Source organism: Scyliorhinus torazame, chromosome 11 (genome assembly GCF_047496885.1).
Source record: "Scyliorhinus torazame isolate Kashiwa2021f chromosome 11, sScyTor2.1, whole genome shotgun sequence".
Taxonomy (NCBI): domain Eukaryota; kingdom Metazoa; phylum Chordata; class Chondrichthyes; order Carcharhiniformes; family Scyliorhinidae; genus Scyliorhinus; species Scyliorhinus torazame.
In genome coordinates, this window is record NC_092717.1 from 104,693,139 (window position 1) to 104,719,340 (window position 26,202).

At 47.7% G+C, this 26,202-nt stretch overlaps 1 protein-coding gene across 1 annotated transcript in view; it reads left to right on the forward strand.

Moving 5' to 3' along the window:
* Positions 1-26,202, forward strand: part of trpa1b (transient receptor potential cation channel, subfamily A, member 1b) — a 256,462-nt gene that overhangs the window by 183,668 nt on the left and 46,592 nt on the right. The window contains exons 21-23 of the mRNA XM_072467568.1: positions 5,774-5,863; positions 14,272-14,441; positions 22,863-22,992. Of these exons, the coding sequence (XP_072323669.1) occupies positions 5,774-5,863; positions 14,272-14,441; positions 22,863-22,992 (390 nt within the window). The remainder of the gene's footprint in view (positions 1-5,773; positions 5,864-14,271; positions 14,442-22,862; positions 22,993-26,202) is intronic.

Below are 26,202 nucleotides of genomic sequence, written 5' to 3' on the forward strand. Positions count from 1 at the left end.
TGTGGTAATGGTTTGTGAATCAAACCAGTACTCTCCTACTGAGCTAATCCTGTGTGTAGTCTCCTACTGTGAGCGTGGCAGGGGCACATGCCTTCTGTCCTGCCTCTGTGGCATGGGATACTAGAATACGGGTCCATTTGGCCGTATTGTCTACCGATTACTGGGCGTGGGCTAACTCACTGAATACTGCGGTAAAGTGGATCCAGAGGCGTCCAGCAAATGCTATTGGATGCTCTCCCTTTTTCTGTCTGCACCGGTTGAGTCCTTCTACCAGATCTCCTCTATTGTAGCCAATGGCTGTTTTCATATCTTGGAGGCTACCTCCTCCTACATTTTGTGGGTCGGGAAGGGCTGAACTAACCGACGGGTCTCGGCTCATCACTATGAGCTTTACTTCTTCCTGCTCGACCTGGCCGTACATGAGGGTCTGTTGTCTAACTCGTTCAAAAAAGTGGTGTGGGTCTGACGTGGGGTGGAAAGTCCCAATTTTATCGTGGGCATCTCTGAACTGGGTGATGGTTAATGGGGTGGTGTACACAAAATCGGGTTGGTCTTCTGTTGTGACCCTGCGCTGCATGGTGATGGGATTCATTGGGTTGGGTGCTGCCTGTGCAGTCGGTGGTGTGGGTGCTTTCCTTTTCGGGCGCTGGGGGGCTCTATTCTGATTTTCTGTCTCGTTCACGTACCATTGGGCCATTTCACTAAGTTCCTGCCAATCGGGGCCATCTTCCTGATCTAACTGTAGGCCAAAGTTATCTCTGAACCCATTCTGAATGGATAGCAGTGATTGCAATCTTGCAATTTGCTGCCTGCACTTGGCATGATCCATCGAACTCTGCCTCTGTTCCGTGGTGGAACTGTGGAGTGCTCGGAGGGCTGCCTTTAAATCCTCACATTGTTTCCTCAACTGTTCTCCTTGGTTCTCAATTTCCTCTCTTACCAACACCGCACGATGCGTGTCCTGGTAGGCCTTATCGTATAGAATCTGAAAGCTGCTGAGGTGGGCAAGACAAGATTGATGTGGCCTCTTGATATCATCCATCTCCTTGTCCTTCACCGCTAGCTGCTCCCGGAGTTGCTCGTTTAATCTCTCACACTCGTTAATGTTTCCCTCTCTACTTCTTTCCTTCTCCTTAAGCAGTCTTCGGAGCGTCCTCACGACCTCCTCTGTGCCTCGCAATGGTGCCAAGCAGGACACGATTGCCATCGGCTTACGAATCTTATTCAAATTATTTTTGTGGATCTCGGTCAGGCTGTCCCACCAAGTCTGTCCTGTGCTGCCAGGACCTGTTTCCTCATTCGAGCAAAATTCCACCATAGGGGCCATCCTTTCCCCTTTAGGTATCTTCTAATCTCTTCCTCCCATATGGGACACTGTTCTGCATTGTTGGTCGCTGCGACCTCGGGCTCTTGTGGATGCATAAGGTGTTCCATTGCCTTCATTGCCATCCCTACGATTATCTCTGTCTCTACCGGGAATTTGGAACAAGGGGGAACAAAGCGATGGTGCAAACACGGGTACGACTCAAGTTATTTTCTGGTTTACACGACTCAGAAAGTTTCATGCTACAAAATCTGTCGTGGTTACCTTATATCCCTTTGTTAGTACGCAGGCCAAATTACACACTTCTGAATTTTGGAGGTTTGATCAATACTGGTTTCGCTTGTGGTTTACTTTGCCAATTTGGATTTCGAATTCAAACGCTTTTGTGGGTTCTCTCGGAGTGACACAGTCACTTCTGGGTCGAATCCCACCAGAGTCGTCAATAACTGTTGCCTTTTTTACCTACTGTAAATATGGCAGTCAGTGAGGTTGCCCTCCTTCCTTTGGATGTCAATATACTATTGTTTTAAGTCGCCAGGTATCAAATGATACCACCACAAGGTTCAACTGGCTATCGATTAAAGAGCCAAACACCAGTTAGTTAGTTCAAGATCAAGGGTACTTTATTTACACAAACAATTAATCATGCAACATAAACACTACTAGTTAAATGACACCTATCGACTATGAGAACCTGTACTTAACTTCAGGCACCCGGCTTAGATCAGAGGAACAGTGGCCATTGTTCTGATCTGTATCTATCGGGTCTGTAGAAGTAACTGCTACTCAGCTAGGCTCATCCGCCTGGTAGCGGGCGTTGAACTTGAACTTGCTTCTGGTGGTGCTGCACTTGGAGGTGGACGTTGCCGGAGCGCCAGGTCCAAGAGAGGCTGAACACATGGTGGTCTCTCTCTTTATCCTTGGGGGTTTTCGCATCTTTTGGGCGGTCCTTCAGTTTGGACCCCACTAATTGGGTGATTCCTGATTACTGTGTTTGATTCGAACCAATAAAGGGGCGGGTGCCTTGATGGCTGGGCGTGCCCCAAGCGGTCATTGACCCTGTTGTTTACGCTTCCCAGTACAGGGAGTGGCGCCGAAATGTCTGGGGTTGTATCGGTCGCTCAAGTATCAGTCCTTTGTCTGGCGGAGATGGGCCATAAAATGCTAATCGGTTGGGGGTTTCAATACCGTCTGGATTCCTCACTCGCAAATATACATTCAGGCTCTGAGACTGCCTGAATCTCGCATTGGCCATTTTTCCCACTATGCTTTGCGACCTTCCCTGTTCCTGGTTGCAAGTGGAGATCCCAGATGGCTACAGCTTAAACACTGTTTGAGAGGAGGTTTGCGATATTCTACAGAATTCCCCAGTAGGGCCCTGGAACAAGCTGCTTGCAAAAATGTTGAGTGTGGTTGTCACTTTTAGAGCCAGTGGCAATGAATGGCCTCCTGGTACCTGTGGCATCAGATGCACCCAGAGAATGTGGCTAATGTGAGCAACTACATCCCGTGATGTGCTGAGATGTCTTTTGCTCTTCTCCAAGCATGAGAAGCACCTTTGGTACACCCTGAGTCATGTCAAACACGTCTGTGAAATTGGTTTCCCCTCCTCAGCTCTGGGTTTTCGTGGGCACCCGTTATGTTCCTCGGGGTGATTCTTCTCCTTGTCCTGCTGGACAGTGATGGGCCCTTCTTCTCCTCAGTTGCATCAAAGCCATTAAATAGGCAATGTTGCTTGCAGCTTTCATTCTGCACCCCTCCTTGTGTCTGTGGAGAAATAGATGAGAGGCATGATTGCACCTTACCCTGCAATGATCACCTTCTGTCGCCAAGCTAGGAAGTCATTGTGAAGCCCTTGAGCTGCCCTCATTCCATACATTACATCCTCAGGTCCTCCCTTGTAGCTGAAGAACATCCTGAAGGATCACAGTTAGCTGAGCTGCCCCCCCCCCCCTCAATTCCCACACTGCCCCGGGCACGGCATCGTGTTCACAAAGAGGTTTGGATCTGGATGAGTACAGCCATGTACTAGCAACCTCAGTCAGGGCACTATCAAGCTGCCACTTTTTGAATAGACTAGAGCCCAGCTTTGCAGTAATGTAGTGACTGCAAATATTGAATCCTGTCAAGCCCTGAACATCCCAGCTGCAATGTGTAGGGTTGTCTGGAGTATGTTGCATATGTAGTGCAGCTGTGACCTCTTATTACTTTGATTCTTCTGAACTTTTCGCATTCCTCTATGATGGACAAGTGGTCAGTCATACCAAATCTATATTTTCCCTAAGCACTAATGGACTGAAGCAAGAAGGCACACTGTGAATTGAAGTGCCCAAATTGTTCAATTGGCATTTGACTCTTTCCAACATAGAACCATAGAATTCCCACAGTGCAGAAGCAGGCCATTCAGCCCATTGAGTCCGCACTGACCCTCTGAAAGAGCACCCTACCTAGGCCCACTCCCCACCCTATCCCTGAAACCCCACCTATCCTGTAGGTCTTTGGACATTAAGGGGCAATTTAGCATGGCCAATTCACATAACATGCACATCTTTGGACTGTGGGAGGAAACTGGAGAACCCGGAGGAAATCCACAGAGGCACTGGGAGAAAGTGCAAACACCACACAGTCACCAAGGCCGGAATTGGACCCAGGTCCCTGACGCTGTGAGGCAGCAGTGCTAACCACTGTGCCACATAACATGTCTCAGATTAAACTTGCTCTTCATGTCCTGAACTGATAATTATTAATGTGCCTCATCAATCAGCCCAGAAGTGCAATAGTTGACTCCTACCACATGCCCTCAGATCCCTCCCCTGACAGGTTTTTCCAAAGTTACCAGTAGAAATATTTTTCCACTGCATCATTCCATTGGGCTGTCAAGATGGTGATTGGGCTCTTTGCACAGTGACCTAGTGGCCTATAGGGACCCTCCCCCCATCCCGCCACCCCATGAGAACATTGACTGCCCCCATTACTTCCTGGTTTCTCCATTTACAGGCTGCAGATGCCCCGTGACTGTGACAGTCTACTGCCCAGTACCAAGGCACCAGGATCCAGATGTGTGAAGGACTGACCATGCCCTGAATAACATTCTGTGCATGGCCGACACTGAACTGACAGGCCTTCCCCCTCGTTGGACTGGACCAAGTCGTGTGTAAAGCAAACCCTTGTAGCATGGTGGGTGTGGTACTGACTTTAAATTCTGCCCTGACTGTTCTCTGCATTGCCCTGTGCTGTCTCACAGTCTTCCTCCCTCGCCCTTTAAAGCCTCCAGTCATGAATCTCAGTCAACACCCGGTGTAATATTTGGGAGGAAAAATTCCAACTTATTTCCCCACCGGGGGAAAACTGACTTTTGCCATCATGCCAATTTCAATGCTCTTGCCCAACACAATTCCCTCCACTGGCGTGATTGGAAAATTCTCCCCAATCAGTGAAAAATTCAAATAAACCTCATTTAGAAGCTCTGAAAACCTTGTTCTGCTAATGAAGCACAATGGATGAATCTTCTATCTATTTGTCTGCTTTGTGGTATCATAATTGTCAGAACTGAAAGGGTTAATGAAGTGTTGAGAGTAGCCACTAGAGGGAGCTACAGTTATAACTATATAAGGCAATGATGCCTTGTGGGAGAGTGTGTGCAGGAGTTAGCTAGTGAGAGTCAGAAGTATAGATAGTGTAAGTGAGTGCAGATCATAGTTGAAACCAGTAGTGAGATTATCTGTAGATGAGTGTAGTTTAGATGTTATTAATCAACTGTGTATTCTTTAGGAGTACGTGTCGAATCCAAGTTCGTAGTGTTAATAAATTTATAGCTTTGTTTAAGTTCAAGCTATTTTGTGGTCTTTGTGAACACTACGCCAATTATCCTGAAATAAGCAACACAAAGAACACCACACTCCTGGCGCTCGAACATGCCAAATCCAGATTATTTGTATATTCGGTGGAGGACTGAGGTGCCTGTACCACTGGGGCAGTGAGATTACAAAGCAACAGCTTGCTGAGGGAGAAGCTTGTGGCGTTCTGTGCTGATTAAGACAGTATAGTTCAGAATTTAGAATACATGCTCTTCCAGGGATGGATTCTCTGGTCTGCCAACCGCATGTTTCTCAGCAGTGCGCCACAAGATGATGGCGGGATTCTCTCTTCCTACCACTTGAAACCCATGGGCAGGGGTGCGCTGCCAGCAGGAAAGCGAATCCCAACTGTCGGAGAATTCTGGCCCTATTCTTCATGTGCCTTACTCCTAATGGCAATCGGAATCTCTGGCAACAGGGCAGAAACTCAACAAAAACAGGTTCCAACCCAAATCCCCCCCCACTCTTAACCTTAATGGGGTAGAATTTCTAAACCCTTTTAAATACATGAATGTTATTCATACATGCACAGCTGGAATATTAACATGGCATGGAGCTATTACCTAATTTCAACTTCTGAATCCTTCCACAGGAATCGATTTTGTACCATGTGTGCACAACTGCTGTATTTGTCATGAGCATTCTTGGTATAGGTAAGGAGAGTTATCAACTTTTGCAACAGGTAAGAAATTTGGTGTACAGTTCTCTGCTACATACTGACCTTTTATTTTAGCAACTGATTGTAATAAACTAGTTGATTCCTATGATTCACGCCATGCTGGTGAAAGTAAAAGTGTTTCAAATGACCACATTGAATTGAAGTATCCTTTTCGTTTTACCTTGCACTATACCATCGAATTATCGTTTATGTGGCTGGTTTAGCTCAGTTGGCTAGACAGCTGGTTGTGATACAGAGCAAGACCAGCAGTGTGGGTTCAATTCCCATACGGGCTGAGATTTTTCATGAAAGCCCCATCTTCTCAATCTTGCCGCTCGCCTGAAGTGTGACGATCCTCAGGTGAATTCACCACCAGTCAGCTCTCCCCGTCGCTGGGGCTGGTTTAGCACAGTGGCTTATAATGCCAAACAAGGCCAGCAGCGCGGGTTCAATTCCCGTACCGGCCTCCCCGAACAGGCGCCGGGATGTGGCGACTAGGGGCTTTTCGCAGTAACTTCATTGAAGCTACTTGGATTGGATTTGTTTATTGTCACGTGTACCGAGGTACAGTGAAAAGTATTTTTCTGCGAGCAGCTCAACAGATCATTAAGTACATGGGAAGAAAAGGGAATAAAAGAAAATACATAATGGGGCAACACAACATATACAATGTAACTACATAAGACTGGCATCGGATGAAGCATACAGGGTGTAGTGTTAATGAGGTCAGTCCATAAGAGGGTCATTTAGGAGTCTGGTGACAGTGGGGAAGAAGCTGTTTTTGAGTCTGATCGTGCGTGTTCTCAAACTTCTCTATCTCCTGCCCAAAGGAAGAAGTTGGAAGAGTGAGTAAGACGGGTGGGAGGATTCTTTGATTATGCTGCCCGCTTTCCCCAGGCAGCGGGAGGTGTAGATGGAGTCAATGGATGGGAGGCAGGTTTGTGTGATGGACTGGGCGGTGTTCACGACTCTGAAATTTCTTGCGGTCCTGGGCCGAGCAGTTGCCATACCAGACTGTGATGCAGCCTGATAGGATGCTTTCTATAGTGCATCTGTAAAAGTTGGTAAGGGTTAATGTGGACATGCTGAATTTCCTTAGTTTCCTGAGGAAGTATAGGCGCTGTTGTGCTTTCTTGGTGGTAGCTTCGACGTGGGTGGAGATGTGCACCCCTAGGAATTTGAAACTGCTAACCACTTTCACCTCGGCCCCGTTGATGCTGACAGGGATGTGTACAGTACTTTGCTTCCTGAAGTCAATGACCAGCTCTTTAGTTTTGCTGGCATTGAGGGAGAGATTGTTGTTGCTACACCACTCCACTAGGTTCTCCACCTCCTGCCTGTATTCTGACTCGTCGTTGTTTGAGATCTGGCCCACTATGGTCGTATCATCAGCAAACTTGTAGATGGAGTTGGAACCACATTTTGCCACGCTGTCGTGTGTGTACAGGGAGTAGAGTAGGGGGCTAAGTACGCAGCCTTGCGGGGCCCCGGTGTTGAGGACTATTGTGGAGGAGGTGTTGTTCATTCTTACTGATTGTGGTCTGTTGGTCAGAAAATCGAGGATCCAGTTGCAGAGTGAGGAGCCAAGTCCTAGGTTTTGGAGCTTTGATATGAGCTTGGCTGGGATTATGGTGTTGAAGGCGGAGCTGTAGTCAATAAATAGGAGTCTGACGTAGGAGTCCTTGTTTTCGAGATGCTCGAGGGATGAGTTAGGGCCAGGAAAATGGCATCTGATGTGGACCGGTTGCAACGGTATGCGAATTGAAGTGGATCAAGGCGTTCTGGGAGTATGGAGATGATGCGCTTCATGATCAACCTCTTGAAACACTTCATTACGATTGAAGTCAGGGCCACTGGACGGTAGTCATTGAGGCATGTTGCCTGGTTCTTCTTTGGTACCGGTATGATGGTGGTCTTCTTGAAGCAGGTGAGGACCTCGCAGTGGAGTAGGGACAGGTTAAAGATGTCCGCGAATACCTCTGCCAGCTGGTCCGCGCAGGCTCTGAGTGCACGTTCAGGGATCCCGTCCAGGCCCGTCGCCTTACGAGGGTTCATTTTCAGGAAGGCCAATCTGACTTCGGAAGCTGTGATGGTGGGTATGGCTGAATTATGGACTGCTGGGGCACTCGACAGTGGACTGTTGGTTACCTGCTCGAACCAAGCATAGAATGCATTGAGTTCATCGGGGAGGGGTGTGCTGCTGCCAGAGATACTGTTCGGCTTCGCTTTGTAGCCCGTTATGTTGTTTAGTCCTTGCCACAACCGCCGAGAGTCTGTCTGTGACTCTAGTTTGGTTTGATATTCTCTCTTGGCATCTCGGATGGCTTTGCAGAGATCGTACCTGGATTTCTTGTATAGGTCAGGGTCGTCTGTCTTAGACGCCTCAGATCTGTCCTTCAGTAGGGAGTCAATCTCGCGATTGAGCCATGGTTTCCGGTTGGGGAACGTACGTACTGCTTTCTTTGGCATGCAGTCGTCCGCACATTTGCTGATGAAGTCTGTGACGGTGGTGGCATTCTCATTTAAGTTGGTCGCTGAGTTCTTAAATATGGACCAGTCCACTGTCTCTAAGCAGTCACGTAAGAGCTCTTCTGTCTCCTCGGACCAGCACTTGTGACAATAAGTGATTATTATTATTTTAATGTGACCAGATCTTATCAGCAGAAATAAACAAACATTGTGGTTAATTTAAGAATATTTCTGTTCTTCGAGAAGATTCTCAGAAACCAGTGAGAAATTCCTGTTTTTCTTTCTTTTACTTGTTTTACTTCTTCATTTTTACATGGGATGTGGACATCACTGGCAAGGCCAGCATCCCTAATTGCCCTTGAACTGAGTGGCTTGTCCCACCATTTTGGAGTGTAGTTAAGAGTCAGCCACATCACTGATGGTTTGGAGTTACATGTAGTCCAGACCAGATAAGGATGGCAGATTTCCTCCCCTAAAGGACATCAGTGAAGCAGGGTTTTGAATGACAATCACCAATGTGATCAACAACTATTATTGAGATTAGCTTTTCATTTCTAGATTATTAATTGAATTTAAATTCCACCAGCTGTTGTGGTGGGATTTGAACCCTTGTCCCCAAAGCATTAGCCTGGATCTCTGGATTACTTGTCCAGTGACATTATTGCTACACCACCATCTCTCCTGAAAAGCCACTTTTAAAATGTAAGACAGAAATCTTGTATTTCTGCTGTTTCTGGGAGATGGCCGGTTTCCTTGTAAAGAATATCTATGATTAAGAATGACAGAGAAATAACATCTGAGGTTTTACATTAAAAAAAGCAACAGAAAGTGTGCAATGGCATGTAATATGCACAATTATTTAAGGGGTTTATTTTCCTTCACAATGCTGCCTGAGTGCTGGAGCAATCACAATGGGAAATTGAGATGGGAGCTGTACCACCACATTCCTGCCCAGAATTGCACTTAGTAGGATCATAGAATCATAGAATTTACACTACAGAAGGAGGCTGTTCGGCCCCTTAATTGGAAAAAAATAATTGGGTATTCTAAATTTATTTTAATAAATGACACGGAGAGGCTTGACTGCAGGCTGGACACTGGCCAGTGTGATGTCCCAAGGGACTAGGGCATCTGTCTTATATCTATCTCCCCTCAATTTAAAGCTATGTCCCCTCGTGCTAGACATCACCATCCGAGGAAAAAGGCTCTCACTGTCCACCCTATCCAATCCTCTGATCATCTTGTATGCCTCAATTAAGTCACCTCTTAACCTTCTTCTCTCTAATGAAAACAGCCTCAAGTCCCTCAGCCTTTCCTCATAAGATCTTCCCTCCATACCAGGCAACATTCTGATAAATCTCCTCTGCACCCTTTCCAATACTTCCACATCCTTCCTATAATGCGGCGACCAGAATTGCACGCAATACTCCAAATGCGTCCGCACCAGAGTTTTGTACAGCTGCAACTTGACCTCATGTCTCCAAAATTCAATCCCTCTACCAATAGAAGCTAACACACCGTATGTCTTCTTAACAACCCTCTCAACCTGGGTGACAACTTTCAGGGATCTATGTACATGGACACCGAGATCTCTCTGCTCATCCACACTGCCAAGAACCTTACCATTAGCCCAGTACTCTGTCTTCCTGTTATTCCTTCCAAAATGAATCATCTCACACTTTTCTGCATTAAACTCCATTTGCCACCTCTCAGCCCAGCGCTGCAGCTTATCTATGTCCCTCTGTAACTTGTAACATCCTTCCGCACTGTCCACAACTCCACCGACTTTAGTGTCATCTGCAAATTTACTCACCCATCCTTCTACGCCCTCCTCCAGGTCATTTATAAAAATGACAAACAGCAGTGGCCCCAAAACAGATCCTTGTGGTACACCACTAGTAACTGGACTCTAGTCTGAACATTTCCCATCAACCACCACCCTTTGTCTTCTTCCAGCGGGCCAATTTCTGATCCAAACTGCTAAATCACCCTGAATCCCATGCCTCTGTATTTTCTGCAGTAGTCTACCGTGGGGAACCTTATCAAATGCTTTACTGAAATCCATATACACCACATCAACTGCTTTACCCTCATTCACCTGTTTGGTCACCTTCTCAAAGAACTCAATAAGGTTTGTGAGGCACGACCTACCCTTCACAAAACCGTGTTGACTATCTCTAATCAAATTATTCCTTTCCAGATGATTATACATCCTATCTCTTATAAACCTTTCCAAGATTTTGCCCATAACAGAAGTAAGGCTCACTGGTCTACAGTTACCGGGGTTATCTCTACTCCTCTTCTTGAACAAGGGGACAACATTTGCTCTCCTCCAGTCTTCTGGCACTATTCCTGTAGACAAACATGACTTAAAGATCAAAGCCAAAGGCTCAGCAATCTCCTCCCTAGCTTCCCAGAGTATCCTAGGATAAATCCCATCCGGCCCAGGGGACTTATCTATTTTCACACTTTCCAGAATTGCTAACACCTCCTCCTTATGAATCTCAAGCCCTTCTAGTCTAGTAGCCTGAATCTCAGTATTCTCCTCAACAACATTGTCTTTTTCCTGTGTGAATACTGACGAAAAATATTCATTTAGCACCTCTCCTATCTCCTCGGACTCCAAGCACAACTTCCCACTACTGTCCTTGACTGGCCCTACTCTTACCCTAGTCATTTGTTTATTCCTGACATATCGATAGAAAACTTTAGGGTTATCCTTGATCCTACCTGCCAGAGACTTCTCATGTCCCCTCCTGGCTCTTCTTAGCTCTCTCTTTAGGTCCTTCCTCGCTAACTTGTAACTCTCGAACGCCCTAACTGAACCTTCATGTCTCATCTTTACATAAGCCTCCTTCTTCCTCTTGACAAGTGTTTCGACTGCTTTAGTAAACCACAGTTCCCTTGCTCGACCACTTTCTCCCTGCCTGACAGTTACACACTTATCAAGATGTGGAGATGCCGGCGTTGGACTGGGGTAAGCGCAGTAAGAAGTCTTACAACACCAGGTTAAAGTCCAACAGGTTTGTTTCGATGTCACTAGCTTTCGGAGTGCTGCTCCTTCCTCAGGTGAATGAAGAGGTATCACCTGAGGAAGGAGCAGCGCTCCGAAAGCTAGTGACATCGAAACAAACCTGTTGGACTTTAACCTGGTGTTGTGAGACTTCTTACTATACTTATCAAGGACACGCAGTAGCTGTTCCTTGAACAAGCTCCACATTTCCATTGTGCCCATCTCCTGCAGTTTTCCTCTCCATCCGATGCATCCTAAGTCTTGCCTCATCGCATCATAATTGCCTTTCCCCCAGATATAACTCTTGCCCTGCGGTATATACCTATCCCTTTCCATCACTAATGTAAACGTAATCGAATTGTGGTCACTATCACCAAAGTGCTCACCTACCTCCAAATCTAACACTTGGCCTGGTTCATTACCCAGTACCAAATCAAATATGGCCTCGCCTCTCGTTGGCCTATCTACATACTGTGTCAGGAAACCCTCCTGCACACATTGGACAAAAACAGACCCATCTAAAGTACTCGAACTATAGCGTTTCCAGTCAATATTTGGAAAGTTAAAGTCCCCCATAACAACTACCCTGTTGCTTTCACTCCTATCCAGAATCAGCTTTGCAATCCTTTCCTCTACATCTCTGGAACTCTTCGGAGGCCTATAGAAAACCCCTAACAGGGTGACCTCTCCTTTCCTGTTTCTAACCTCAGCCCATACTACCTCAGTAGACGAGTCCTCATCAAAAGTCCTTTCTGCCACCGTAATACTGTCCTTGACTAACAATGCCACCCATCCCCCTCTTTTACCACCTTCCCTGAGCTTACTGAAATATCTAAACCCTGGCACCTGCAACAACCATTCCTGTCACTGCTCTATCCATGTCTCCGAAATGGCCACAACATCGAAGTCCCAGGTACCAACCCATGCCGCAAGTTCACCCACCTTATTCCGGATGCTCCTGGCATTGAAGAAGACACACTTTAAACCACCTTCCTGCCTGCCGGTACACTCCTGCAACTTTGAAACCTTACTCATGACCTCACTACTCTCAACCTCCTGTATACTGGAGCTACAATTCAGGTTCCCAAGCCCCTGCTGAACTAGTTTAAACCCTCCCGAAGAGCCTTAGCAAATTTCCCCCCCCCCCCAGGATATTGGTACCCCTCTGATCCAGGTGCAGACCATCCCGTTTGTAGAGGTCCCACCGATCCCAGAATAAGCCCCAATTATCCAGAAATCTGAAACCCTCTCTCCTGCACCATCCCTGTAGCCACGTGTTCAACTCCTCTCTCTCCCTATTCCTCATCTCACTATTACGTGGCATGGGTAACAACCCAGAGATAATAACTCTGTTTGCCCTAGACTTAAGTTTCCACCCTAGCTCCCTGAATTCCTGCCTTACATCCCTATCCCTTTTCCTACCTATGTCGTTGGTACCTATGTGGACCTCAACTTGGGGCTGCTCCCCCTCCCCTTTTAGGATCCCGAAAACACGATCCGAGACATCACGCACCCTGGTACCTGGGAGGCATCACACCAACCACGAGTCTCTCTCGTTCCCACAGAATCTCCTATCTATCCCCCTAACTATGGAGTCTCCAATGACTAATGCTCTACTCCTCTCCCCCCTTCTCTTCTGAGCAACAGGGACAGACTCTGTGCCAGAGACCTGTACCCCATGGCTTACCCCTGGTAAGTTGTCCCCCAACAGTATCCAAAGCGGTATACTTGTTACTAAGGGGAACGACCACAGGGGATCCATGTACTGACTGCTTCCTCCCAGCCCCTCTCACTGTCACCCATCTATCTTTATTCTTCGGAGTTTCTACATCCCTGAAGCTTCTATCTATGATCACCTCTGCCTCCCGAATGATCCGAAGTTCATCCAGCTCCAGCTCCAGTTCCCTAACGCGGTTTCTGAGGCACTGCAGATGGGTGGACTTCCCACAGGTAAAATCAGCAGGGACACTGACGGCGTCCCTCACCTCAAACAGTCTGCAGGAGGAACGTTGCACTACCTTCCCTGCCATCCCCTCTAAATCAAAAAGAAAAAGAAAGAAGGAGCTTACCTGTTCACTCCCCTTCTCAGCAAGCACTCACTCAGCAACCTCTGCGCACCGCACGATAACACCTGAGGGAAAATAAAAGAAAAACTACTTACCAGTCACCAGCCAATCCCTTACCTGCAGGCTGTGACATCACGGTTCAACTTCTTTCTACTTCTACCTGCCCTCGAGCCTTCCTCTTGATCTTTACAGCTGTTGTTTTTTTTTGGGTTAGAGGAGGGGGTAGGGAGGGAAACACTGAAGAAGTGTTTTGGGTTTAAGTGTCACTTGACAACAGCTCCTCCACAAACCACCTTCAAGTTAGGATGAGCACAATGGACGTATGCAAATTTCCCCCACAACAGCCAATCAGCAGCTCTGCTCTACTGCCCCCCTGATGGATGCTTGTCTTTACTTGAACAGCTAGGGTCTCTTGCTCAGGTACACCTTCAAGTTAGTGTGAGCACAACGTACGTATGAAAATTTCCCCCGCAACAGTCAATCAGCAGCTCTGCTCTACTGCCCTCTGCTGGATGCTTGTCTTCACTTGTGGCACGGCTGCTAGCCCCCCACCGGGCAGAGCATCGGTGCGGGGGCGCCGCCAACTTTTTGGTCGTAAGACCAGATGGATCCTGCGGACACACCCGGAGAATCGGAGAATCCAGCCCTTAGTCTCAGGAACGGAGAATTCCGCCGAAAGTATTTGAAAATTTGTAACAGCGCCCATCTGGCTTGATTAAGGAAAAGGGTGCATTTGGAGGGCAGTACTGCAGTAGGCATCACATCACAAATTGATTAATCCCTACAGTACCTCATTGAAAGAATAAAATAATATTGTAACTGTTATTCTGATTGCATTAATTGCCACTGTGGTAATCTTCTATTTTTTCTATCTGCATAAACAGGGAAGGCAGTATCTACATGATGCAACCAATCCACTCGACTGGCTTATATACGTGGCATCGATTCTCTTTGTAATTCCCTGGATTTTCCATGTCAGAATTCCAATACAATGGGAGTGTGGTACCTTTTGTGCATATGCAGCATGGTTGAACTTTCTATTATACCTCCAAAGGTAAACATTTTAACAATATTTTAATTTACTAATCTGTCCTTGGTTTCATAGAATTTACAGTGCAGAAGGAGGCCATTCGGCCCATCGAGTCTGCACCGGCTCTTGGAAAGAGCACCCTACCCAATGTCAATACCTCCACCCTATCCCCATAACCCAGTAACCCCACCCAACACTAAGGGCAATTTTGGACACTAAGGGCAATTTATCATGGCCAATCCACCTAACCTTTTCAGGATGTAATCATAGAAACTGTAATCTACCTTTAGTGAAGCAGTTGCCTGTGTGTTAAGTCCTTGAGACCTCCTCTTGCATTTAAGAACCGTGAGGCTTTAACTAATCAGTACTGGGACAGACAGCATGCATATTGAACACATCAGTATGCAGCTCTTCAACATTTTAGCAACTATGGCGTTGAACTCATTCTGCCTATTCCATGGGTGTAAAATGAGCATAAAATTGATAAATTCAACAGTGGGAAGACTGTATCCATATTTACATGTGTGCACCAGGTCACTGGTAAACCAGCCTAGCCCTTCATAGAATTTACAGTGCAGAAGGAGGCAATTCGTCCCGTCGAGTCTGCACTGGCTCTTGGAAAGAGCACCCCACCCAAGGCCAACACCTCCACCCTATCCCCATAACCCAGTAACACCACCCAACACTAAGGGCAATTTTGGACACTAAGGGCAATTTATCATGGCCAATCCACCTAACCTGCACATCTTTGGACTGTGGGAGGAAACCGGAGCACCCGGTGGAAACCCACGCACACACGGTGAGGATGTGCAGACTCCGCACAGACAGTAACCCAGCGGGGAATTGAACCTGGGACCCTGGAGCTGTGAAGCAATTGTGCTATCCACAATGCTACCGTGCTGCCGTTGCCTGAGATGAGCACAGGTCTTGTTCAATATGGGAATGAGGACCTTGTCTTGTCCTTCCTCTGAGGTGAAGAGGATCATGTTCATCATCTGGGTTTTTGGTCAGGTTCCGGTCGTTAAATAGGTGATTGCTGAGACCAATCTGTGCCTGGAAGAATGTACTGCAAACGGAACAGGGTACTGCAGATTGAGTTTTGAGTGTGTTACTGACTGGGATTTTCTCTCGGTCTTTGATATGTGCCTGCTTTTTATTTGATTGCGCCAGGCACAGCAATCCCTGGTGGTCTTCTCCCACTGCTCAAAGTCAATATCAAAACTTCTGAGTGAGGCTTGCAGAGTGTCCTCGTAGGACTTCTTTTGAACACATGAGAGGGCATCCAAATTCAAACTGTCGATAGAAGATTCACTTTAGTGCGTGTTAAGAATTCTGGCTACATGACCAGCCCACTTCAGTTATGACACTCTCAATATGGTGTGGATGTTTTGTAGCCAGCTCAGGTGAGAACCTCAGTGTTTGGTCTTTTATCCTGTCATTAAATCTTTAAAAGCTTCCAAAGGGAGCTCAAGTGAAGGTGATTGATCTTCTCGGCATATGTGTAAAGCAGAGTGGGCGGGACTATTGCTCTACAGTCTTTCAGTTTGGTTGGCAGACTTCCTCCCCTTCATTCCCAGACAGGTATTCAAAGCCTGCCGAAGGCAAAACTTGCTTTGGCAATTCTTGCATGTATCTCATCGTCTATGTGCTAGAATATCGAGGGGGAATAAGCAGCTGTGCTGAAAATTACTCCTCTTGCCTGTTGGATCTGTGCCCAACTGTATCCCTCTGCTCCCTGCCCATTCATGTATCTGTCTAGATACATCTTAAATGACGCTATCGTGCCCGCCTCTACCACCTCCGTCGGCAATGCATTCCAGGCACCCACCACCCTCTGCGTGAAGAACTTTCCACACATATCTCCCTTAAACTTTTCTCCTCTCACCTTGAACTCGTGACCCCTAGTAATTGAGTCCCCCACTCTGGGAAAAAGTTTCTTGCTATCCACCCTGTCTATACCTCTCATGAGTTTGTAGACCTCAATGAGGTCCCCCCTCAACCTCCGTCTTTCTAATGAAAATAATCCTAATCTACTCAACCTCTCTTCATAGCTCGCGCCCTCCATACCAGGCAACATCCTGGTGAACCTCCTCTGCACCTTCTCCAACGCATCCACATCCTTTTGGTAATGTGGCGACCAGAACTGTAAGCAGTATTCCAAATGTGGCCGAACCAAAGTCTTATACAACTGTAACATGACCTGCCAACTCTTGTACTCAATACCCCTTCCGATGAAGGAAAGCATACCGCATGCCTTCTTGACCACTCTATCGACCTGCACAGCCACCTTCAGGGTACAATGGACCTGAACACCCAGATCTCTCTGTCCTTCAATTTTCCCCAGGGCTTTTTCATTTACCGTATTGTTCACTCTTGAATTGGATCTTCCAAAACGCATCATCGCATTTGCCCGGATTGAACTCCATCTGCCATTTCTCCGCCCAACTCTCCAATCTATCTATATTCTGCTGTATTCTCTGACAGTCCCCTTCACAACCTGCTACTCCACCAATCTTAGTGTCATCTGCAAACTTGTTAATCAGACCGCCTATACCTTCCACCAGATCATTTGTAAGTGTTTAGGGGTCAGCGAAGGGGGAGTCAGGGGTTGGAGCTGAGGTTTAAGGGGCCATGGGGAAGGGGAATCTGGGGGGATTACACGATGGGTTGTCGTGCGATGGGCCTCCAAGCCTAGTTAAGGAGGGACATTGCGGATTCATCCCAGTAATAGAGGGAGGCAAGGACACAGAAAAGGCAGCCCAGAACATATAACTGACCTTTAAGAACATAATAATAATATAAGAAATTGGAACAGGAGTAGTCCATCACACCCAAGGACTGCTCTAAAATTTAATAAGGTAATTGGCTGATCCTCAACATGATAGAATCATAAATCATAGAATCCCTGCAGTGCACAAGGAGGCCATTTGGCCCATTGAGTCGGCACTGACCCTTCGGAAGACCACCCTACTAGGTCCAGTAACCCACCCAATCTTTGGACACTTAGGGGCAATTTAGCATGGGCAATCCACCTAACCTGCACATCCTTGGACTGTAGGAGGAAACCGGAGCACCCGGAGGAAACCCATGCAGACAAGGGGAAAATGTGCAAATTCCATACAGTTACCTGAAGTTGGAATCCAACCCGGGTCCCTGCCGCTGTGAGACAGCAGTGCTAACCACTGTGCCACCATGCCGTCTTTTTTTTTCTGAAAGAGCACAACAGCTAGGCCAACTCCCCTATCCAATCCCTGTAACCCCATAGCCCCACCTAATCTGTACATCCCTGGCCACTAAGGAGCAATTTTATCATGGCCAATCCACCTAACTTGCACATCTTTGGGCTGTGGGAGTAAACCGGACCACCGGAGGAAACCCACGCAGACACGGGGAGAAAGTGCAAACTCCACACAGACAGTCACCCGAGACTGGAATTGAACCTGGGTCCCTGGCACTGTGAGGCAGTGATGCTAACCACTGTGCCACCGTGCTGCCCATCACCTAACTTTCCCACCCTATTTCATATCCCTTGATGCCCTTAGAGTCCAAAAACCTATCAATATCCACTTTGATTATACTCAACAGTTGAGCATCCACAGCACTCTGCGATAGAATTCAAAGATTCACAAACTTTGAGGGAAGAAATGTCTACTAACCTCAATCCTAATGGCCTCATCAAGCTAAAATCACCGCGAGTTCTAATCTTCCCAACCTTTCTGAATCTGCTCCCTAAAGTCTTTTTCTTCTAACCTCCAGAAAGTATTAGACTTGTGCAATAAATCTTTCCTCATAAGATAACGGTCTCATCCCTGGAATCAACGTCGTGAACCCTTCTTGCATCCTGCACAACTGTACACAATATTTGGAGATGTCTCATCAAAACCTTGAACAATTGCAGAAAGATTTCCTTATTCTTGTACTGCAAATGCCTTTGATCTGGTGACTTTAAAGGACAGGGGGTATCAGTGATAGATCTCCCTGTGGCATTTGTGGAATATGAATTCCCCTCTTGAGCTGGTGGAGGCTCGCCCAATAGGAGATGCATGGCAGGAGTTTGAAACCCACTGTACCGACCCGAGCCGGCATCTCTCTAGGTCCCCGGGCTCGGACACAGATATTGTAAGCCGTGTCGCTTTAATAAAGGGAGGTATTGTTAGAAGACTGGCCTTGGCGAAATTATTACAGCTTTGCAAAGACCAAAATACCATTCACCTCTCTAATTGCTTGCTATACTTTTTAACAATTCTCTCTCGGGATGTGCGCAGCACTGGCTAGGCCAGCATTTATTGCCCATACCTAGTTGCCCTTCAGAAGGTGGTGGTGAGCAGCCTTCTTGAACAGCTGCAGCCCCTGTAATGTAGGTAAATCCACAGTGCTATTAGGGAGGGAATTCCAGAATTTTGACCCAGTGGCAGTAAAGGAACAGCAATATATTTCTAAGTCAGGATGGTGTGTGGCTTGGAGGGAAACGTGTAGGTGGTAGTATTTCCACGCATCTGCCTCCCTTGTTCTTCGAGGTGGTAGAAGTTGCGGGTTTGGAAGGTGCTTTTGGAAGAAAATTGGTGAGTTGCTGCAGTGTATCTTGTAGACGGTACACATTGCTGTCACCCTGCATTGGTGGTCGAGAGAGTGAATGTTTGTGGCCATATCAAGCGGGCTTCTTTGGCCTAGATGGTGTCGAGCTTCTTGAGTGTTATTGAAGCTGCACTCATTCAGGCAAGTAATTAATATCAGTAAAGAACTTCTGGATATCAGACAGGCTTTGGGGAGTCAGTAGGTGAATTACTCTCTGCAGATTTCTTAGCCTCAGACCTTGGCGGTTAACTTCCTATGTTTCTTGTACAAGGATGTCCATACCCCTCAGAACATCAACATTTAGTGCCTCACGATTTAGAAATGTTCAGTTTTTTAAAAGCTTGTCCCACCAATGTGAATAACCTCATATTCCTCAGTAAAGGTCTGGAACCAGCTGAGGAGGCATTTCAGGATAGAAGTGGTGTTGATGTTGGCGCCGCTGTGTGAAAACCACGGTTTCGAGCCGGGGGTGACAGATGATATGTGTAGGAAGTGGAGAGATGGGGCTGGTTAAGGTGAGGAATTTGTACTTGTAAGAGGGGTTTGCCAGTGTAGAGGAACTGAAGGAGAGGGTAGAGCTTCCGAGAGGAAGTGAGATTAGGTACCTTCAGGTGAGGGACTTCACGCGGAACGTTTGAAAAGAGTTCCCTAGGTTGCCGAGGCACACCCTGTTGGAGGGATTGCTGCTCCAGGATTTGGAAAGGGAGGGCAGGATTAGAGATATATACAGGTGGCAGGAAGCGCAGGGAGGTGAGCTTTGGTGGTAAAGATTAAGGACAAGTGGGAGGAGGTGCTGGGAGGGGAGATAAACTGGGGAGTATGGAGCGAGGCATTGCGAAGGGTAAATGCGATTTCCTCGTGCGCAAGGATGGGCCTGATACAGTTTAACGTTGCACACAGGATACATATAACTCGGGCAAGAATGCGTGGGATCTTCCAGGGGGTGGCAGATGAGTGTGCAAAGTGTGGGCGAGGACCAGTGAATCATGTTCATATGTTCTAGGGCAGCAAAAAGTAGGAGAGATTCTGGGTGGGGGTGTTCGCGGTGCTGGCAAGGATAGTGGGGGAGGAGGTTGACCCGGACCCTTTGGTGGCGATATTTATGATATCAGCGAATCAGAGATGATGGAGGAGAGGAGGGCCAATGTTGTGGCCTTCGCCTCTCTGATTGTCCGGCGAATAATTCTGCTGGAGTGGCGGTCAGCAACGTCACCAGGGATGGCGGCTTGGCTAGGGGATTTATATGACTTTCTTCGGCTGGAAAATGTCGATTACGAATTAAGGGGTCTAGCGGAGGGCTTTGAGGAAAGGTGGGGGATGCGCCGTGTTTGAGGAGCTGTTCATCACGGCGGGAGGGTGGAAGATGAAAAAGGGAAAGCATTTGTACAAACTGTATATTGGAGAGTTTGCTTCCCAAATTGTTTATGTTTTGTAACCTTTTATATAAGTTTGGAATAAAATACATTTTTTAAAAATCTTCTATTAATACTAACACATTATCCCCAAACACATGAGCCCTTATCTTGTCAAGCGGCACCTTTTTGAATGCCTTTTGAAATCCAAATCTACTACTTCCACCGGTTCCCTTTTATTGACCCTGCTGGTCATATCCTCAACAATCTCTTAATAGGTTTTCCGAACACAATGGGCGGGATTCTCCGACCGCCCCCCCCCGCCGGTTTGGAGAATTACCGGGGGGGCGGCGTGGATCCCGCCCTGCAGCTCCGACGGCGGCTGCAGAATTCTCCGGCGCCGGTTTTCAGGTGGGGGCGGGGATGGCGCTGGTCAGGGGCCGTTGGCAGCGCCCCCCTCAGCAATTCTCAACCCCAAGCGGGCCACCTGTTTTCAGCCAGTCCCGCCGACGTGAAATAGACATGGTCCTTCCTGGCGGGACCTGGTTTGGAGGGCGGCTTGCAGAGTCCTGGGGGTGCCCGGGGGATCCGTCCCGGGGGGGGCCCCCTACAGTGGCCTGGCCCGTGATCGGGGCCCATCGATCTGCGGGCGGGCCTGTGCAATGAGGGCAATCTTTCCCTCCGCGCCGGCCTCTGTAAGGCTCCGCCATGGCCGGCGCGGAGAAGAAACCCCCTGCGCATGCGCAGGAAACACGCCGGCAGTTCTGCACATGAGCCAACTAGTGCCAGCCCACGGCGGCCCTTCGGTGCCGATTGGCGCGGCGCCATCCCCTCCAGTGCCGGCCTAGCCCCCGGAAGTGCGGAGGATTCCACAACTTCTGGGCGACCCGATGCCGGAGTGGGTCGCACCGCTCTTGGTGCCGGTATGGGCTGCCCCGCCAATTGCGGGAGAATCCCGCCCAATTTCTCTTTCCCAAAATCAAGTTGATTCTGCCTAATCACATTCTGATTTTCTAAGTGCCTGTTATCACTTCCTTAATAATGGATTCCAGCATTTTCTCAAGACTGTTGGCAGGCTAACTGCTATGTTTCCTCTCTCCCTCCTTCCTTGAATAGTGTGTTATATTTGCTATATTCCAATTCACTGGGACATTCTGGAATCTGGGGAATTGTGAAAAATCATAACCTGTGCAACCACTATCTCTGAAGCTACCTCTTTTGCTATCCCGCGATTATCATAGAATTTACAGTGCAGAAGGAGGCCATTCGGCCCATCGAGTCTGCACCGGCTCTTGGAAAGAGCACCCTACCCAAGGTCAACACCTCCACCTTATCCCCATAACCCAGTAACCCCACCCAACACTAAGGGCAATTTTGGACACTAAGGGCAATTTATCATGGCCAATCCACCTAACCTGCACATCTTTGGACTGTGGGAGGAAACTGGAGCACCCGGAGGAAACCCACGCACACACGGGGAGGATGTGCAGACTCTGCACAGACAGTGACCCGAGCCGGAATCGAACCTGGGACCCTGGAGCTGTGAAGCAATTGTGCTATCCACAATGCTACCGTGCTGCCCCAAAGTGTAGACCATCAGGTCCTGGGGATTTATTGGTTTTTAGATCCAGGAATTTCTCCAATACTTTTTACTTTATTGATATTAATAACTTTAAATGCCTCACTCTCATAGAGCCTTGATTCACCGCTATGTCTAGTGTACTGTTTGCATCTTCTGCTATGCAAAGACAGATACAAAGAGGGGACTTCTAACTTTCAAAAATGAGCAGGTTTGGGTTGGATGTGGTGGGGTGGTGTTCCTAGGTTTTCTGACACAAACCCATCTGTTTGCAGTTCATTGGAACTTTAAATATGATGATGAAGCTGCTGGCCCTCCAGTGAGGTGTGAACCTTGAAGAGGGAGAGGCCTGGAATGACATAACTCATTGGAGGAAAAGGAGGAGGAAAATGCAGAATACAGAAGTGCCCCAACTTTGCAGGGAAGTGTCTGTGTTGGTGCACACTCTGCTCATCTGAATACAAAAGACACACTGCTCTACGGCCTTGACCTTTCTTCATGAGAATCATAAATTTCCCCTCACTCGATGACTCTCAAACCCAATCCCTTTTTAGTTTAAAAATTTAATTAGAGCCCCAGTTATGCGATTCACCGGGGCATTGTTCCAGCCGGGTTTAAGTGGAGCCTCCCCAATGAAACAGCTCCCTCTTTTCGCAATAGTTGTTCCAGTATTTCCATGAGAAATCTAATATGCTGGGTTGCAAAGCCAAGACCAACTTTTACATTTCTGTGAATGTTTCTTTACTAATTGCTGGAATTCAAGATGAAATGAGGTCCAGTAGCTCTCAGTAGCAGAAATATGTTTCCTTTTGTGTACAACAAACAATGATTCCGGAGTACGGTCTGATTTACAAATGAAACAGACAAAGTTAAAAGTGATGCGAATTTTCATTCAGACTTGGTACAAGTTTCATAGTTGCGTTTGTGTCTATCTTTCAGATTCGATATTTGTGGAATCTATGTCGTAATGTTTGGGGAGATTCTGAACACCTTGTTTCATATTATTGTCCTGTTTTTCTTCCTTATCCTGGCTTTTGGATTGGCCTTCTACATTCTTTTATTTGAGCAGGTATGTGCAGCCTCTGTCAGAGTTCATAATCAAGTGTAAAGGGAATTTAAAAAACAGTATGAGCGGCAGTGGGCTTTGAACTACAGAAAAATGAATGTAATCGCACCAACCGGGTATGTTGACCGCATGTAAGCTCCTCCATTCTCCTCCCCATCCCTCGCTTTGCTCCCATTCACATTATTCAATGCAGCAAGCACTGGCGTAGATTGAGAAATTGTTCAAAGTATTTTGCTCGACATGGCCTGCCACTTTGGATATGATTTTACATTCTTCATCATCACTTACATCACTTGTTCTTGCTCTAGAGGGCGTGCAGAGAAGGTTTATCAGACTGATTCCTCTGATGGCGGGACGGAAGTATGAGGAAAGATTGAGTCGGTTATGAAAATACTCGCTGGAGTTTAGGAGAATGTGGGGCGGGTCTCATAAAAAACGATAAAATTCTAACAGGATTATACAGAGTCCAGAACCAGGGTTCACAATCTAAACATATGGGGTAAACCATCTAGGACTGAGATGAGAAGAAATTTCTTCACCCAAAGAGTGGTCAGCCTGTGGAATTCACTACCACAGAAAGCAGTTGAGGATAAAATATTGTATGTTTTCAAGAAGGAGTTACATATCGCACTTGGGGCTGAAGGGATCAAAGGGTATGTGGGGAAAGCGGGACAGATTGCTGGGGCGGGATTCTCCGCAATCGGCGCGATGTCCGCCGACCGGCGCCAAAAACGGCGCGAATCAGTCCGGCATCGCGCCGCCCCAAAGGTGCTGAATTCTCCGCATCTTGAGGGGCTGAGCCCTCACCTTGAGGGGCTAGGCCCACGCTGGAGTGATTTCCGCCCCGCCAGCTGGCGGGAAAGGCCTTTGGCGCCCCGCCAGCTGGCGCGGAAATGACTTCGCTGGGCGATGCATGCGCGGGAGCGTCAGAGGCCGCTCACGGAATCCCCGTGCATGCGCAATGGAGGGGGTCTCTTCTGCCTCTGCCATAGTGAAGACCATGGCGAAGGCGGAAGGAAAAGAGTGCCCCCATGGCACAGGCCCGCCCGCGGATCGGTTACCCCCGATGGCGGGCCAGGCCACTGTGGGGGCACCCCCGGGGCCAGATCGCCCCGCGCCCCCCCCCCCAGGACCCCGGAGCCTGCCCGCGCCGCCTTGCCCCGCCGTTCGAAAGGTGGTTCAATCCACGCCGGCTGGCGAGGGCTGACAGCGGTGGGACTTCGGCCCATCGCGGACTGGAGAATCGCCGGGGGATTTCCGCCGACTGGCACGGCCCCCGGCGATTCTCCGACCCGGTGGGGGGTCGGAGAATCGCGCCCCTGAGTTGGATGCTCAGCCATAAGCATGATGAATGGCAGGGCAGGCTCGAAGGGCTGAATGGCCTATTCCTGCTCCTGTTTTCTATGTTTCTATATATTTTTTGTCTTCATCCAAGGCACACTGGCTCCTGACAGATAGGAAAGATCCCAAACCAGGAATCTCCACTCCGAACACTCCAAGAATCTCCAGCTCGCCAGAATACCCTCTGCTTGTGGTCCCATCCACTTAGCAGCAGTTGTATCTCCTCAGTGGTAATGCCATATGACAAGACCTGGGCCAACCATGTCCTCATCCCACTGGTCGCTGTAGTTTCTCATTAATGTGGCATCGACTGTATCAGTGTTCTCGCTGCTATGTCGAATTTCACTTCCCAGAGAGAACAGGGTACACCGCTCATCTTCTTAGAGATCATGGCCTGGTCAATTATTAGGCTAGAAGGCTCAGGTCTGAATGCTAAACTTGCTCTCAATATGACTGGTCTGGTTGGACATCCCTCTCACTGCTATGGATTGGCATTAAGATTCAGGAGAAATGTGGCCATCTCCCATTGCCTTTATTCCTCCTGTGGCATGGGCACATCTTCCACCTCAATGGTGTCATCTCATGGATGCTCACCCTTTTCAGGTTCCTACCCTTCCTGCTCTTCATCCTCTGAGTAGCTCTCATCCTCCTTCATTTCTCCCTCTGGCAAGGGATCTCCCTTCTGCAGCGTCAGGTTGTGAAGGGCACAACACAAAACAATAATGCAGATTCATTTATCTGGCGTGTGCTGCAGGATCCCACCAGAGTGCTCCAAACATCAGAATCACATCTTCAGAATGGCAATGATTTGCTCAATTAGAGATTGCGTGGAGCTGTGAACTGCGTTGTATCTCTGCTTGGAACCAGTCTGAGACTAATGCACGAGCCAGCGTTTCAGTGGGTGCTCCTTATCCCCAAGCAACCATCCCTTTACATACGCAAGATCTTCAAATATTGATGCACCAGGGATTGATTCAGGATGTAGAAGCCATGGTACCTGGTACAAACCCATATTATGTGCTTCCAATGATCACACAGCTGTTGAACATTGATGGAATAAAAGCCTTTATGGTTGATAACCATTAGGGGCTGATGCCATGGAGCCCTGAATGCAATATGGGTACAGTTAACTCATTAAATTTTGCCTCACTATCTTCATTGAGATCAAACCTCACATAGTGATGTGCCTTGCTGTAAAGGGCATCTGTAATCTCCTTGATGCATCAATGTATGGCAGCGGACTGTGAGATCCGCACAGGTCACCTGTGCACCCCTGGAACATTCCGCAAGCTAAGAAATTGAGTCTGGTGGTGACCTTCAGTCTCCTGGCAGGGGATAGCCTCTGACCCAATGGGGCATTAGGTCCTCTCTAAGAATGTGACAGATGTGATCCACCAGAGCTGAGGAAAAGTGCATACCTTGTGTGGTATTGTCTCTCTAGCCGCTGCGCTCGGGGAAACCTGTCCGTTCTTCTCCTCCTCCATTGTATTGGAACTCTCAAATAGGCAACATTGAGCTTTGAAACCATTATTGTTTTGTCTTTCTCTATGAAATAGATTGAATAAATTAATGCATATGTTTGAAAATAGTAAAACTCACAATCTTGAACCAAAAACAACTGTATAGTGGCTTCAGCCATACTAGCCTTGTCGTTGATACGGCCTTGTAACAGAGGAGCAAACAGGCACATGGAGGTGACCAAGGTACCATCCGTAAGATTTGACATCTCAATACCACAGGGGTTGGAGAAGGTTAGAATGATATATGCAACCTGACCTAGCTCCGTCTCCAATCTCAGATCCAGCATTCTAGTTAACAATAAATTGCTCATCATTAAGGCCCTTTGGCTTGTTATGAATCCCAATTCTAGAA